General features: G+C 37.7%; 1 protein-coding gene across 1 annotated transcript in view; it reads right to left on the reverse strand.

Annotated features, from left to right (window-relative positions):
- Positions 1–945: 945 nt before the first annotated feature.
- The window catches only part of KIAA1549L (KIAA1549 like), an 84,545-nt gene continuing 69,846 nt past the window's right edge, over positions 946–15,644 (reverse strand). Inside the window, exons 21-22 of the mRNA XM_074842607.1 lie at positions 13,772–13,923; positions 946–9,941 (exon numbers count right to left, since the gene is read on the reverse strand). Coding sequence (XP_074698708.1) covers positions 9,660–9,941; positions 13,772–13,923 — 434 coding nt within the window. The 3' untranslated portion in view covers positions 946–9,659. The remainder of the gene's footprint in view (positions 9,942–13,771; positions 13,924–15,644) is intronic.

Genomic DNA, 15,644 nt, shown 5'->3' on the forward strand with positions numbered 1-15,644 from the left:
TTGTTTGGGAGGTAGTGTTTCTTAGGATCACTGACATCTAGATACTGAATCAAAGAGATGCTAAACGGGAAGCAGTCAGTAAGTGGTGCAGCCTTTGGCCTTTCTAAGGAAACATATAATTATTAATAACACTAGTCAGTTGTTTAATGTTACACACTGAAAACATACATTTGCAAAATAGGCTGAGACTTTGGAATATCTTGAGAGAAGCCAGAACAACCCCTTGAGCCAATTTAAGCACTCACAGTCACAATTTACATATATATAAGTGTATCTTAGGTATGCCATCTGTCCAGAACCTTAGTAGTGATACATACACTAGGAAGTTCATTTATCCTCTATTTTGGGAAGATCCTTTCCTGCCTCTTTTTTTCTCTGAAACTAAAAAGAGAGGGAGGAAGGGTTAGATGTGTTCCTTGTAGTAAATTTAACTTATAATTCCAAGTTTCCTGCATCACAAATTACACAAAAGCAGTACAATCAAAAGCATATACCTGCATTTTCCTTTTTCTTTTCATTTCACTTCAGACTGACAGCAGGAAACTTAGGCCTGAGTAAATACTGATAAAAACCACAGTAACTGACTGAATAATAGGGGAAGGCATAGGGGACATTAAGGTGAGAACAAAAACACACAAAGGAAACACAGGATCACAAGCTGTCTTCAAAACCCGTGGGCTTGCTGGTTACTGTCCTGCTCACCTCTAAGGTAGGCAAATGCCTTTCTTCAGAGCGAATGCCACTGCTGAAATACATGGTTTTAACTTGTGGAGTTCTTGAAACTCCTTTGCTATCCTTTGCCAGGTTCTGCCTCGAGAACACAAGCAGTGGGACCCCTACACAGCTCCAGGAGCCTGGCAAATCCAGGGGAAAAAACATGCTCATGTTTTAAAGCAGCTGATCTAAAGAAAAAGACACAGCAGGAACAACCAATAAGTAGCAACATAGATTTTAAGACATTTTATTTAATGTGCAAAATTGCCAAGAAAAAACATGTACAACTTCAACTAAGCTATAGCCACTAACATGAAAGAAACTATTCTATGTACTCATAAGCTTCATTTCTATAATCACCCTATGGTTCAGAGTAAAAACACAGCCATTTGGTAATGACCCAGAACATTTTAAATGCCTCCTTTTCAGTGATATGTAAAATTCTACCACTGGTGTGGTTTTATGTTTGTAATTGCAAAAGGAACCAGTTCTTGGAGATTTCCCTTCTGATTGCATAGTATAAAATTTTAATTATTTTCTTCTCTTTCAGTTTAATCCCTAGACTTGGCTTTACAAATCACTCTCAATTTTGCAGCTCTGTCTTCAGACAACTAATTTTCCCATTTACAGCTGAAACACTTATAAATTTTGAGCAGTTTTCACAGACACAGCCATTACAGTTTAGTTGAATCAAGCTGTGAACAACAAAGATAACATGGATATTTGTAATCATGCAGAGCTAGTCCTTTCCGTAATTCAAAAACATAAGAAAAGTTCATTTCATCAGAGATCTGTTGTATGGGAAATAAGACAGTTTATTGATGTAACATCTCTGTGAAAAAGCTGTTATTGGAAAGGTTTCCTAGAACATACTGAAATAGTATCAGGAGGTGGGGTTTTTTTCTTGTAAATTCACATATACTTAAATGCTACCAGAGGAACAGGTAATTTATAGTCTTGAACAATTACCAAGCTCCATGAAATAATAAATAGTGCTTCATACTAAAGTATCTGCTTGCATTCCAGGGTTTCAGTATTTCTAACATTATTAGTTCAGCTTTTCACCAGGAGTGAGGAGAGGCAGTCCCTTCACCCTGCTTTATGGACAGAGACACTGAGGCATAGTCAGATTAAGCACCTTGCCCAGGACCAATCCCAAATTCTGAAGAAGGGTCAACTGCCCTCTGATCTCCTAATTCCAGCTATCCATAACCAGAGAGCATCCTTCCTCTGTCTGCACAATTTTAAGATACTTGTGGTGAGAAATTCACTGAGACAATACTGGATCACTCCTGCAGTCCCTGAAGTAAGCAGGTGTTTTACCAATAACTTCAGTGGAAGATGCTATCTGTATTCATGTTTTGCCTTAATACTAGTATGACATCTCTAAGTATCACAAAGTAGAACATGGGCCAAAGCCATAAAGTGCCATAACTAATTAAAAATTACATCACCTATGTTGGTTGCTACTTCTATCACACCAGCAGTATATCAGCAAGCTAAAGAGTGCACCTCTGTGTACACCAATGTAAAAGTCAAATTCAGAATGCACAGCAATGGCAAGAAAGACATTAAATAAAAATAAAAGGTCACAGAACATTGGAATATCTGCACTGTACACGTCCTTTTTAACAAGAACCAAAGAACTGCCCAGAACAGACCCTTTGTTGGGTCTGAGCTGTTTCTGCTGGGTTGCTAAATCCTAAACCAAAACTCAAGCCTCAGTAAGATGGGTTCTATCTTATTTTCCAAAATTTTTGGCTTCACTGTCATTTTTTCTATCAAACATGACCTCAAATACAGTTTGAAGAACCCAACGCCAACATTAAATGAAAAAAGCCTTCCCAGTCTGTCATAGAAAGATTAAAATTAATTTGGTGGAGAATAAAGTGTTTGGGGTTTTTTTACTACTTACAGTGTTGAAAGTAGTAGATAAAGGCAAGGACAAATAAACCTTAAGTTTACTTACATTCAGATCTCCCATGTTTATAACTCTGAAATAGAATACACTGTTAGTGTTGCTATTTTTGCACTGCTTTAACAAATGAAGAAATCAAGAGCTAACCAAATACATAAAATTGATTCCAAGCAGTTAACTTCAAGACTCTTTGAACAGCCATAGTAATCAATTCATAATTAATTAGTGTCCATCCACTGCTGAAATAGAAGGTTTACCACCTATTCTTCTACTTCACTTGCTTTTTAGATCCTGGTGAATCCCTGGCGTAGGCTGCTCTATTCTGCTGCATCACATCCCAAGGTATCTATTGGTTAAGTTTGCTGGTGATGCAGGACCTAAAAGCCCCCGATTCCTTGCAAAAAGCCAGAGTTAAGAACCCACAAATTTCTGAGTTCATGGTTTAAAAAATTAATCATATACACAGGCACTCTTTACAAGGTCCCACTGGAGACTGCAAAAGTCAGTGCTCCTTGCCAGATACACGAGATTTTAACTGATGCCAGTGTGTTACAGTGTTTAGACATTGGTTTACAAAGCACAGAAATGCACTGAGCTGCAGTGGAGAGGGACATACTTTGGAAGAAAAATTTGCGTCCTCTTTAACTATTGTACTCAGTGGAATCAGCTTTCTGTATTATTTACAATCATTTGGACCTATTATTGCCTAGTATGTAAATGTGTATTTATAAAGTTACAAAATTATTTACAGAATGTAATATAGTTTCAAGCTACTCCTTGGGAATGAATCGAGCATGGAAATTCATGAAAAGTCAGGCACTTCTTAAAACAAGAATTTTAACAAATGCAAAAAAATCAAATTCCTGAAACACCACTTCATGGTATTTGTAATTATTTTTGAGACATCTGCTATACATTTGACCACCTAACTATTTAAAACCCATTTCTCATCTTTCATGAGCTTCATAACAGTAAAACTCTGGCAACTAACTCTTCCCTACTGCTTCTGTACACATTAAAGAACCTGAAATAGATGGGGACAAATAGATGAAGAACTAGTTTTCAAAAAATATTTTTGGACACACACAAATATATATATGAGTATGATAAAATATGGTCTATGGTCTCAAGGCGATTTTAAAGACATGAAGTATTAGATGATTTGGGGGCATGTCAACAGTTTTAAAAATCAGGACCTAAACCACCATTCTGCCATACCACTTTGGTGACTATAGGTTTTATGTCTGTAGGTATTAAGGGCCACCCAAAGGGCAAATGTGTACATAAGGTAATCTATCCACCTCAGAGCCCCATCGAAATCCCTGTCTTATCTCCTATGTCTTGTACACAGCCCAAGGAAGGCTTTTCCTAACAAGAATCATCAGATGCGCACGTTTGTGATTGCATGGCAAAACATCTTTGATCGAGGATGTGCAATGCAGTTATTCTCAATAGAGATTCTGCAGTACTAACCAGGTTTGCCTTTATGACTTAGCCATCTTAAAACTTCTTTTAAAGAGCAAGTCAGTACGCAATTCATTTACTGACCTATATAAATCTCATTTCCACCAGTCGAGTTTTGCATTATTTATTTACAAGAGAAAGGCAAGAGTTAAAAAAAAAAAGCATTCTCAATGAGTACTCTTATCCTCATTTTGCATGCTTTAAAATGAAAAAGTTTAACTTTGAAGTATTTTGATAAGAAAAAAAAATCTTATTCAGTCCTGAAGTTATGGCCGAAAAATTAACCCATGAAAAGAAAAGTCTACCACAGAAAGTGGTAGACTTGACATACTGATTCCATATAGCACTGTTACAAAGTCTACAGTGCTCTATATAAATAACATTGTAGTAAACAAGCTTAAGCTAACTCATTTCTCTTGGAACACACGCCGCTTTGTAAAAATTGCTTAGCAGACCAGTAATGCATCTGGAGCAATCATGGAGAACTAGGTAGATATTATTTACCCCACAGACTTATTTTCAGTATTACATCTGTTTTACTCCAAACAGCTGTGTGCTTCTAACCTTTTACAGAGGGGTAGTAAGCGGAGAGAGGAGTGATCTGCTCCATCAGCCACAACAGCACACTGAGCAGAAGAGGGCTGTTGCCCCGCATGCGCTCTGGCTAGTCAGCAGTCCTGATCCGAGCCAACCAAACTTGCCCTTTTCCACAAAGCCTTTTAAAAAAAAGAGGCTAATGGTATTAACATACTAGCATACTATATGATCATGTCTTTTTTTTCCCCTCCCTCCTAATGATGTAGTAAAATATATATAAAATGCCACACAACTTGATGTTTTATTGCAAGAGATTACTTCAAGTAACTGGAAACCACTCATGTTAATTATGTCATTCTCTCATGTGGAGCTGCACAGAGAATGCACATGGCTTACACAAAGGAGTGGAAGCATAAATCGATACACTCTCTTGTGATAGGACTGAGCCTTAATTTATGCATATTGGTCACTGACAGTGAAAGGAATGCCCCTTACTGAGAACAGCTGCCAAAACCAACTATTTTCCAGTAGGCATGATTTAACATGCAACAGAAGATCCATGGCTTCCAGACCGTTAAGGTACTCCTGACCCGTTAATGTCCTTCAAGTTCTCTCACACTTGTTTTCTTCCTATCCCATTTCATGTCAATGAGGTACGAGAAGCTGCTCAGATTTGTTTATGTAAGAGAAATGCAAGGTCAGGACCGTAACTGATTTACAGCATCCTTGGACACAGTACTCAGAGCTGCTCGGACGTGTACAGGATGAACAAGGTCAGCAAAACAAAGTGACTTCTGCCAGCTCAGAAAATGCTGCTTTCAAGCTTCCTCAGACTTTTAGAAGCTGGCAGTTAGCTCTTATATTTGCAGTGCAGGACTAAAAACAGTACATTAAGATGTAATTAATTCTTTAACAATCAGACATCTTGAAATATAATGAAAACTGCTGTTAGCTTTATATGGATGATCCCTTAAACAAGGCAGTTCTGCCACTCAATCCACTAATGCTTTTTCTACCGGCTTTGCGTTTTTATCTTACATTTCTTACATGTCTCACCTTTTCAAAGTTAGTCTGAAAAAGAAATGATCATTACTTATGATAGTTTTCCCATTTCTATATGTAGGATTTGCATGCACTTCTATCAGGTTCTACCCATAATATTATTAGATATAAATATTATTCACATTTCTAGACTGAGTGCTAGAGCTTCTCTCAAATCCAGATAATATGTTTCTCTCCCCAAATGACTGTCAAATAGTGCCCTCTTATCCTCTTAACATTACTGTTCTACTGATGTTAATAAATATCACACACAGTATACCTACTGAAAGTGGTCATTACACACATACCAAGAAGTAATTTTACATGCATTTCATTTGCAGATGTTTCTAATGATGATTTACAAATCTGACGACAAATAGTGGTCAGAACGTCAACATTTTTGTACACAGAAAACAGTATTTTCACCCAAACACGTAACAGAATTTTAAAGAAAATTGGGGCACTTAGTAGAAAAACCTTAATGACTAGGTTTTTATCAGTAAAAATCGCATTAATATATTCCAATGAGGTTATAACTTTAAATGGGTATACTTTCTTCTTTGAAATCAGTATTGAAAAACTATATTGTAATTGTAGCCATACAAAATGTTTATTATATTACAAATTATTTGTACACTGTATTTTCACTTTATCATTGCTTTGTGCTCAGTATAAATATTACAGCATGATTTTTCTTTCCCAGGAATGTCCTTACTGTCTTGATATAATCTTACTTTGTACTTAAAAAAAAATACAGAAACCTATTACAAACAGGATAAAAAGCCATTATGAATGAAGAATGTAAGATGTCTTCATGAATAAAGTGCACCACAATGGTTTCAGAGTGATGGTTCGGGGAATATTCAATAGACTGCACATCACCGATACAATACCAAACAAAATTAATTTTGAAAGTCTAACAGGTCTTCCTCAGTAGTATGAAGAGTACTTTGTTTAACTTTACTGAAATGTTTTTTCTTTCTAGAAGGCTATTTAAATGTTTTTATTTGGGGTTTTTCCTGTCTGTTCATTTTGTTTGCATGCAGGCATTCAAGCCCTGTATGTCTACATAATTTCCAAACTTTTTCATTTCCAGTATGGCAAGATACATGCTTCATCGAATAAGATATAAGAGGCTTTACCTGCACACATTTTTCAATAGAACTACTAAGTTGCTTAAATTTAAGAATGGGCAGAGATTTAAGAATGGGTAGAGATTTACAAACAGAGCTAAGTGTCGCAAAAGTGCTGTTTAAATCTGGTATGTCCTACCTCCTGTGACTCTTCTGGGACTATGTTGTAACATCACTCTCCCAGCTCTATGACTTCAGCACTCCCATCAACGATGCTGTTTCCATATTTGCAGCTTTAGGATAAGTCTGCAAAACTGGAGTCTAAGATACAGAAATTTATTTCACAGCACATTTCACTCCCGTTGCACAGAAGGGCCTATCTACTTGCAAAATTTCATTGGGCTAAATAGAAGAACCATTCAAAAACTGAGGTGATAAAGCTGATGCAAAATGTGGCTAACCTGATTTAGTGTAGATTTCACTTACCAAGTTAGAGTAAGCCAGTTATGAACCAGCTTAGGCTAAATAAAATTAAGCCACTCTTCAATTATGTCTACACTTACATTACAATGATTTAAATGACTAAAAAAACAAGCAGAATATTGTTCAAGGGATTCTAGTGAAACTTGAGTGTATACATGAATCCTAGTAGAGAAACTCAGCCTTGCTCTCAGTGAGTGAAGTTCCCACTGAAGCCAACCAGAACTAGTCTTTTTATGGCACTCTGAGTTTGGCCCAGTATTTTTAAGTTATTTTAAAGTGTGATATTCTTAGGCAGCTATTAATTCAACATAATTTGGATGTATTGTATTACACTGATAACATCAGTATTATTTAGCTGACAGGTAACTGAGAGCAGTCTGTCTTTACTAGACTTATATTTATATGAAAGATTGAGTTTCTTTGGTTGTTTTGTATCCAAGTCACCCAAATGTGTATTTGTGTACTCCAGACATAGCATGTTTATATTGATCATTACAATTACTAGGGTTTTCTTTTTTTTTCTTTTTTTTTTTTTGCACTTGATTTATGGAAATTTTCTGACTATAACAGACTAGTCACTTATATAAATATACAGCACATATATACATAGAAATTACAAAAATACATTTTATTTATATCTGATTTTTAAATTAAAAAAAGAAATTTCACATTTGTTGAAAGATTAGCTAGCATTCCAAAGGCTTCTGCAATATTTAAGGTATTGGAGCAGAAGATATCTGTATATCCTATAACTATGTATCACAATCTCAGGCAGGGTTTATATTATACTTATTTGGGGAAAAAATAGTTCTGCTTTAAAAGTTTGTGCTTCATCAATTTCTTCTTTTAACCTCTGTTCTAGTCTCTTCTCCCCTCCTCTCATTTTATCGATGGCCAAAAGCTAAACCAAGTTCCCTTTCTCACCTCAGTAAAGACCAAAGAAACTCAGAGAAATGAAATGATCAGACAAAATAGCACAAGCAACTGAGAATAACTTAATAACTTACTGAAATGAAGGACATTACCTTTAACTCCAGTTGACATCAAACATGCCCAACACAACAAATTTTGCAACAACTTCAGTTCCCAAAGCTAATTGCTGAAGGAACTGAAAACAATTGTTCATGATCTCCAACTAGTTTGTATAACTGCAAAAGATAAACTACTGTTTCATTCAACTGGTTTGATTTTCTTTTAGGATTGGATTCATACAACAATGCAGTTTAATAATTAGTGACCTTTATCTTGCACAATATAAAGTCAGCATAATTTCTGGAAATGCTCCATTTTTTCACAGAACATTAGTATTTTTGTTAATCCATGTCATTGTTTACTTATTTACATGTTAATGTAATAATCACATCCTCTACATTCAGAACTTCCTAGGTGTGCATTCACTGTTCCAGTGTAATCAAAATCAACTGCAGCTTCAGGTAGCACTTTCTGGCATCCCTTTAGTAGATATCATTGTTTAAGAAAGAGAAAAAAGCACTGTGTTAAACAGAGGTTTTCTTGTCCAAGCAGGTGCATTCATTATTCCAGGTTGGAAAGACTTGCCTCAAAGGTCTCAGGTTCACCAGCTTCACATGCATTCAGACTGAAAAGCCTGAATATAGAGCAAACACAAATAACCTTTTTTCATTTCTCCTGGAAGCTTCTAGCACCAATATCCTTTTGTTGGCTCGTCACGCATTGTATTCTCTCACGCTGAAAAAACTCCCCTCCATAACTCATCAGTGGCATTGAGGGACAAGGTAGCCACCAATTATCAAAATATCATTCTCCTTCTTCACAGTCTTCTCTTCTTTCACTTCTTTGTACTGTTAATAGGATGAGGAGAATCGGGGCTATTTACAGGACATTTATTTGTATTACTTACTCATCTCAAATTCTTTTGGTTTGAATACAGTCTCTAGAATGAAAAGGCTGAATCGCTCTGCATTGCTGGAATCAGCATCCCTTATACAATGTCCTGCAGCAAACAATTAACATTGCCACCACCACACCTACTGTGGCCTTTAGCTAAACATGTTCTATTGTATTTTCTTCTTTAATCAAAGTTTTGACATGCAGAAGTTATTTTCAGCAGCTCTGCCTTTGGGCCTGCAAACGAAACATTGCTGTGGCGCAGACACGTTCAGCAGCATCTCTAGTGCCAATGGGTCATAATACAAGAGCTGAGAGTGACGACTGCATATGATCAATCTTATCCGTATTAAACAGTAACTTGGCAGCATTTCCTTAGCTGGCAAGCAGAATTACGTATCTTCAGAGTCCTGTTGCTCTACTTGAAGTCATTTCAAATGTTGACTTTTCAGACAGAGAAAAACGCCATCACTTTGGCACAATTCACAAGTTTGTAACTGAAAATGAAAGGAGTCATTTGGCTACCCCAGGTTGCACAATACAAATACTGTGCACAAAAGATACTAGACCTGGAACTCAAACATATCTGTTTGCTTCTTGGCCAGTTTAGCAACTTCTTCTCTTATTGCCTTTACGAGGGCAGCTGTAGAAATGTTGGTGAGAGGAGCATCAGACGGGTCATTTTCTGTCAGACTTTGCTGAGAAGCGGCGGTGGACGGCAAAGGAGCTTGCTCCAGGCTGGGGTGCATGCTCGCTTGCTGGCTGTATTGGCGAGGAAGTCGTGAAGGAGAACTGTGTTGGTAGCGGGACCGTGGATAAGCCTCGATGTATCCAGGTAGTGGTACCTGTAGAGCATTGTAATTATACAAAATTATACAGAACAATTGATCCATAGTGCCACCTGTCCCTGGGACAGAACAAGATGTAACAGAGAGGACCGTATGAAGAGAATGTAAACCTCATACTCCTAAGGGTCCATTTACAAACGTCTATCTTGGCATGTGTCTTTTATGCACATATGTCAATGTACCACATACTCAACTCCCCAGACTGTGGCAGCAAAAACACCTAGCAGTGGAAACATTGCGTGTCCTCATTTTTCATCACTGCAAAAAGTCAAAGGGAGAAGGCTTTTCTGGAAGTGTGTCCTCTGCTTACTGTTCCTCCGAAACATTCCAGTTTTAAACAGACAGCACCACTACATTTCAGGACACCAAAAAGCCTAGAACAGAAAAGTAGAGTTTGCTGATTTGCAGCCACTGTATAATTCAAGTCAGCCAAGTCTCTGGACTTACAGTTCCCAATAAAAACTCACTAGATCCAGACAACAGGGATAAGCTAAGGTATGCCAACCTGGAAACTCAACACTGACTTCTCAGAAGTATCAGGATTTCTGGCCACATTTAACAGAATTACATGAGGGATTCGCAACTTTACTCTGTTGTAACTTCACTGATTTCAGCCCCAAGTTACACTGGCTAAAACTAAAATAATAATGTAGGCCCTTTAGTCACTGTGAGATACTAAATTTCCTTCACAAATCCATGAACCACGATACCAGTCTTTATAGTTTTCAGAAGTATTTAGTGCATCAAATAAAAATAGTATTTATTTATGTTTTGCAGAAGTCTATAGAACAGGAAACTACAGCCCTTCATTTTGAAGAAGGCTTTATGTTGTTATAGAAGATAAGCCATAACCTATTACTAGGACAAGATAATTTCTCCTTGAGAAAAAGCTTACCAGCTGATCATTCTAGTCCTTGCCAATGACAAGTTAGGAAAGCTCAGTGACACTTTTTTATGAACTGAGTGACTCAGAAAAGTACACTTGCCTACACTACACTCAGAATACTACACTTATAAGTTAACTGGTAAATTTCCACAATGTTTAATCACTGAAAGGTTACATGTTTTTACTTTCCAAATACATTAAGGTTTTATGGAACTTATAATACAGGTGGGCAGGCAGATGTCTCAGCTAATTCTGGGGTTTCAGTCAGGCTGAGGTGTAAGGTGCTTCACCCACCAGGGGTAATGCTTTGGTGGGTATGCCAGAAGCAGAATTTCAGAATTTTAGGTGCCTGCAAGCAGACTGAAGTGTCAAGATGTAAAACATCTGCCAATTTTGTATACCTTCCGAGGAACATGGGACCTCAGCATGGACTTCAGAATGACAGCTTTGGAATTTTGCTTAAATCCCATTTTGACTCTGGCCCTGTGAAAGTTTAACAACCCCTTGGGTGCTTTTGAAAATTTTGCTACTTCAGGCATCTAAGAACCTATCAAAACCTGACCACTAGGATCTACACATGCTCTATACGATCTTAGATATCCATCAAGCGATGAAGAGAACGTCAGACACGTTCAGTATGGTGTGATGAGACAAACATAGGAAACAGGCGTGATATGAAAGCGATCATTAAATGCAGTTGCATCTGTTTAGTTTACAATAGATTATTCAAGACAACTATTTTAGTAGTACACATGAACACACCACTAGAGGCCACCAGGTTACTACTTTCACTAAGCCTTATCTAGCAATTTGGAAAACAAATGCTTTGTTGGATACAGTTCCCTTCTCCCACAAAACTTAGTGCTTCAGTACTTACCTTTTAACTGAGAAAATAGTACATTACAGTAAATTAAGCTTATAATTCTTTGTTGTCAAATCTCCTGTTTCCTATGTCCCGTTATTTACAGTCCAGCTAGTGGAAATGCATGAAAAGGAAGGAATTTCAATTTTCGCCTTATAGATATTAAGCCTTTGTTCTTACTAATTGTCAAGAAAACCTTGGAAGCATGATCAAGCTATAATCTAGAGGCTCAGAAACCACAAAACATCCAGAAACTCAAACTCCTGAGTATTACTTTAGATCTTTATTTTTTGCAGTTTTATTCAGGCTTTCTGACCATATTATGTTGCTAACACTATTAATAGTTCCTCTAGTAATGATTTTCAAATAAAGACAATTTATTGACATATTTTCAGTCACTGGGAGGTGCAAATTCATTGTAGAAACTGAAGTGGTTTGGTTTTACATTTTTTTCCTCTTCTGCAAAGTCACAGGAGGGCTGAAAGTCTGAGTAGCAAGAAGTTGTTAGCTCTGAAATGGGTAAGTGAAGTTAAAAGGAATATTTGTTTCCTGTGAATTCTATATTGCCACAGTTATTTTTCAGACAGCTTCTTGCATCCCTCTCCAGTCCTCTGTGTACGGTCCACTGGCACTAACTGCTCTTCCCACCTTTCCCTGAAGACAGGGAAACCCACAACAGGTTTACATTCTTCTCCTTCCAGAGAAATAAACTAGGGGTCGGAGACTTGCATTTCAGTTTGTTTTCAGTCTCCCCTTCTGACAAGTGATATCTGACTCTTTTTTCCTGAGACTGCAGCCAAGGAGTAGGGGCATACGAAAGGGAAAAGGAATGGAAATAAAATATTTTTCCTGGTGTTTTTTTTTTTTTTTCATTTCTTCTTCTTGGAGAAAAAGTTTAAAATGATTGCTCAGACACAAGGGTCCTCCTGGATTTAAAATGTCAGTAGGGTTAAAAACAACAACAACAAAAAACCCAAAAAAATAAACCAATGAAAAGAAAAAGGGTTTCCATGCTTTAAAGGGCAGCTCTGGGAAGGGAATCTGTACCATGGCATCAAAAGCCTCCAGGTGTCAGGAACACATCAGCAGATGTGCTCAGCTTACAGATGAACATCTTCTTTCTTGACAGTTCAGCCTACAAATTCAGACTTGCATCTGACAGTCAAACTGAATTCTTTTCCTTGCAGGCATCAGGAGCAGTAATAAAGATTTGGCAACAAATAGCCGCCTCCAGGAACATTTATATGACTGTGTTGTCTCTTGCTTAGCTGCTCAAAGCCAACTATTAGACTGCAAATGCAATTCACTAAAATATTCTGGTGATGATATGCACAAGGAAATAGAATCCATCTCCCAGTTTGTTTAGATTAATTGGTTCTGCATAAATACCAGATGTGAGCTCAAGCAGCAGAATTGATCTTTTTTTTTCCTAGTGGAAAAAAGCCCTAAATTTTAGAAATTGTTTCAAACATGATAAAATACCGCAATTCATTTTAGGATGTCTCAACTTTATTTCTTTGAAATATAGGTATGTATAGTTTGGACTAAAAATTACATCTGTCCCAGGCTAGCACTGTGCAATTAATTATTTAATTTATGATCTGTCACTGCAGCCTGCAGGAGGACTTAAAACACTGCACAGCGGCACTGCAGCAGAGCCAGGAGCTAGGACTGGGGAGCTGGGCTGCCTTGAGAGAAGCCTCCAGGAGGAGAAGATGCTCCCCAGCTTCCAAACAGCACAAGGCCACCTTGAAAGGTAGCATCACCTACTCCTGCCATGTGTCTATCCAAATATTTAACTTCTGCCTTGGGAAAGAAAAATGGTACCTAACCCACCAACTTTAAATGGGTGCCAGCCCCTAACCCAGTGAATACTTAAACTCTCTAAAATTGCAATTCATGGGATGGACACCTAAAGTATCTATGCCACCCTCTCATAACTCTTCACTGCTAGAGATTATTACCATTCAAGAAAGAATTATCTTGCTCAGATTCTTTGCTGATCACTTAGCATTGCTTAAAACCTCTCCTCTGCAAATCCCAGAAAATATATGTAGTTAGAAAAGCAAGGATGCTTACTGAGTCTGCCCACTGCCCTGGTAATTCATTCTCTCCAGCATAGGGCATCCAGGCTTGGTTCCTGTACGCGGTGGGTGGTGTTGGAATAAAATAGCCTGTGAAGCCAGGTCGGTTTGCTGCTGGTATGGCAAATACTGCTGGTACGGTATTTCCTATTAAGAAAGAGAGTACAGATAATTAATAGCTGATAGCTGACATTTTTCAATGCTTATAACTGGCCTTAGTAATTTTTTAATTTTTTTATTGGTGAGAATGATCACCATCAGTTGTATGTAAGGCTCCCACCATCTGACTAGAATATCTCTATAATGCTGGGAAATACTGCAGAAGGCAAGATTTGCGGTTGTCTGTATAATAATAAACAGCCTTCAGATAAAGGTATGAGGACTTAGCCCTTAGGACTTGATCCTTGTAAAAACTGATCTTCATCAAAACTTTGAATCATTGGGAAAAAAAAACCCAAACCTTTTTTTCCTGTTATATTTGCTTCCTGCTTCCTTGTATTCAATTTTTAGCTATTGTTACCATGAGTTTGAGAGTAGTGCACCTTTCTTTTCAACAGCAGGTTACAGAGCATTCAGTTTACATGGTGGAACTGTCTTAATATCTCTAGGCATAAAACCTACAAAAATGAGTGAGATACACATTTAAAAGACTGTAATCTCAACAACCCCATCATAAAACTTCAATGCTTCCATAAAAAATACCAAGGCCCTACCTGCTCGATTCCTTTTCCAGGAACAGTCCATGACCGCAATAAATTATGCAGCTACAACTTAATAGGAAACTTGCTGACACCAAATCTGTTTTATCACACTTTGATCAAGATGTATGCATAAGGATGTCCAGGAAACCTTCTACTAAAATTTCACTGTCATACTCCAAGTTGAGTGGGAGAAACCAGCCTTCCCAGTATGAGGTTCAGCCAAATCTCTGCATATGGTTACATCTGCTCTTTCAGGTAGGGTTTATAACTGGGACTCACAGAGATGCAGAGAACAATGTGGTTGTTGCTGCAATTACTCATATTATCCACAGGCTATAACTGGGCTGTCTGGAAGACCAGCATCTTCTTGCACGCTCCCACTATTTATTTCCCTTGAGAGAAGCCATCATTACTCTATGTATTTGCCAAGTTTAGACTAAAGTACAAACAACTTGCTTTTCCAGTAAGACTTCCTTCTTTTACTGTCTATTTACACATGAAGGCAGACACCAGCAATATACTAAAGCTACACTAATGTCACAAAAATCCTCATTCCTAAATCCTGGGTGGGAAGGCTCTATATCATCTTTATCAGGCAGTAAACAAACCATGTGGACGGTGTGTTCTGAGTACTCAGTTATAATACATGGACATGTATTTTACTTTTCAGATTCACAGAATACAGGAAAAATAACAACATTTATGTGAAAACAGAAGAGCCAGTAATCCCCATAAGAACACAAAGTACAACTTAAGCATTTTCACTGAGGAATGGAAGTACAGTAACATTGGCTAGATGGGCACCAGCTCTGTACTAGACTCAATGCAGAGAAAACACTCTTCTTCCTTCCAACTGCACATCATTTGAATATTGCCACTAATTGCTCTCAGTAGATACGATGCTACTGTGTAAGAGATGCCAGCAAAGTGGCAAGACATGGGCATTCTCCCAAACTTCATACAGAGAATAACTGATAGAAATTAGCATCACTTACTGGCTGTTTCAAATATTTGTCCCCTAGAATGTCATTTACAGCCCTTGCACATCCTTGCTCCTGAACACTCTGTAAGGGGGTTAATGCTGCCTACTCTGATAGATGCTGGGAACACCGCACAGGCACACGCACAGAAATAGAAGTACTCAAACAGCGACACCCATCCCCACAG

The sequence above is a fragment of the Strix aluco genome, chromosome 16, assembly GCF_031877795.1.
Source record: "Strix aluco isolate bStrAlu1 chromosome 16, bStrAlu1.hap1, whole genome shotgun sequence".
NCBI lineage: Eukaryota > Metazoa > Chordata > Aves > Strigiformes > Strigidae > Strix > Strix aluco.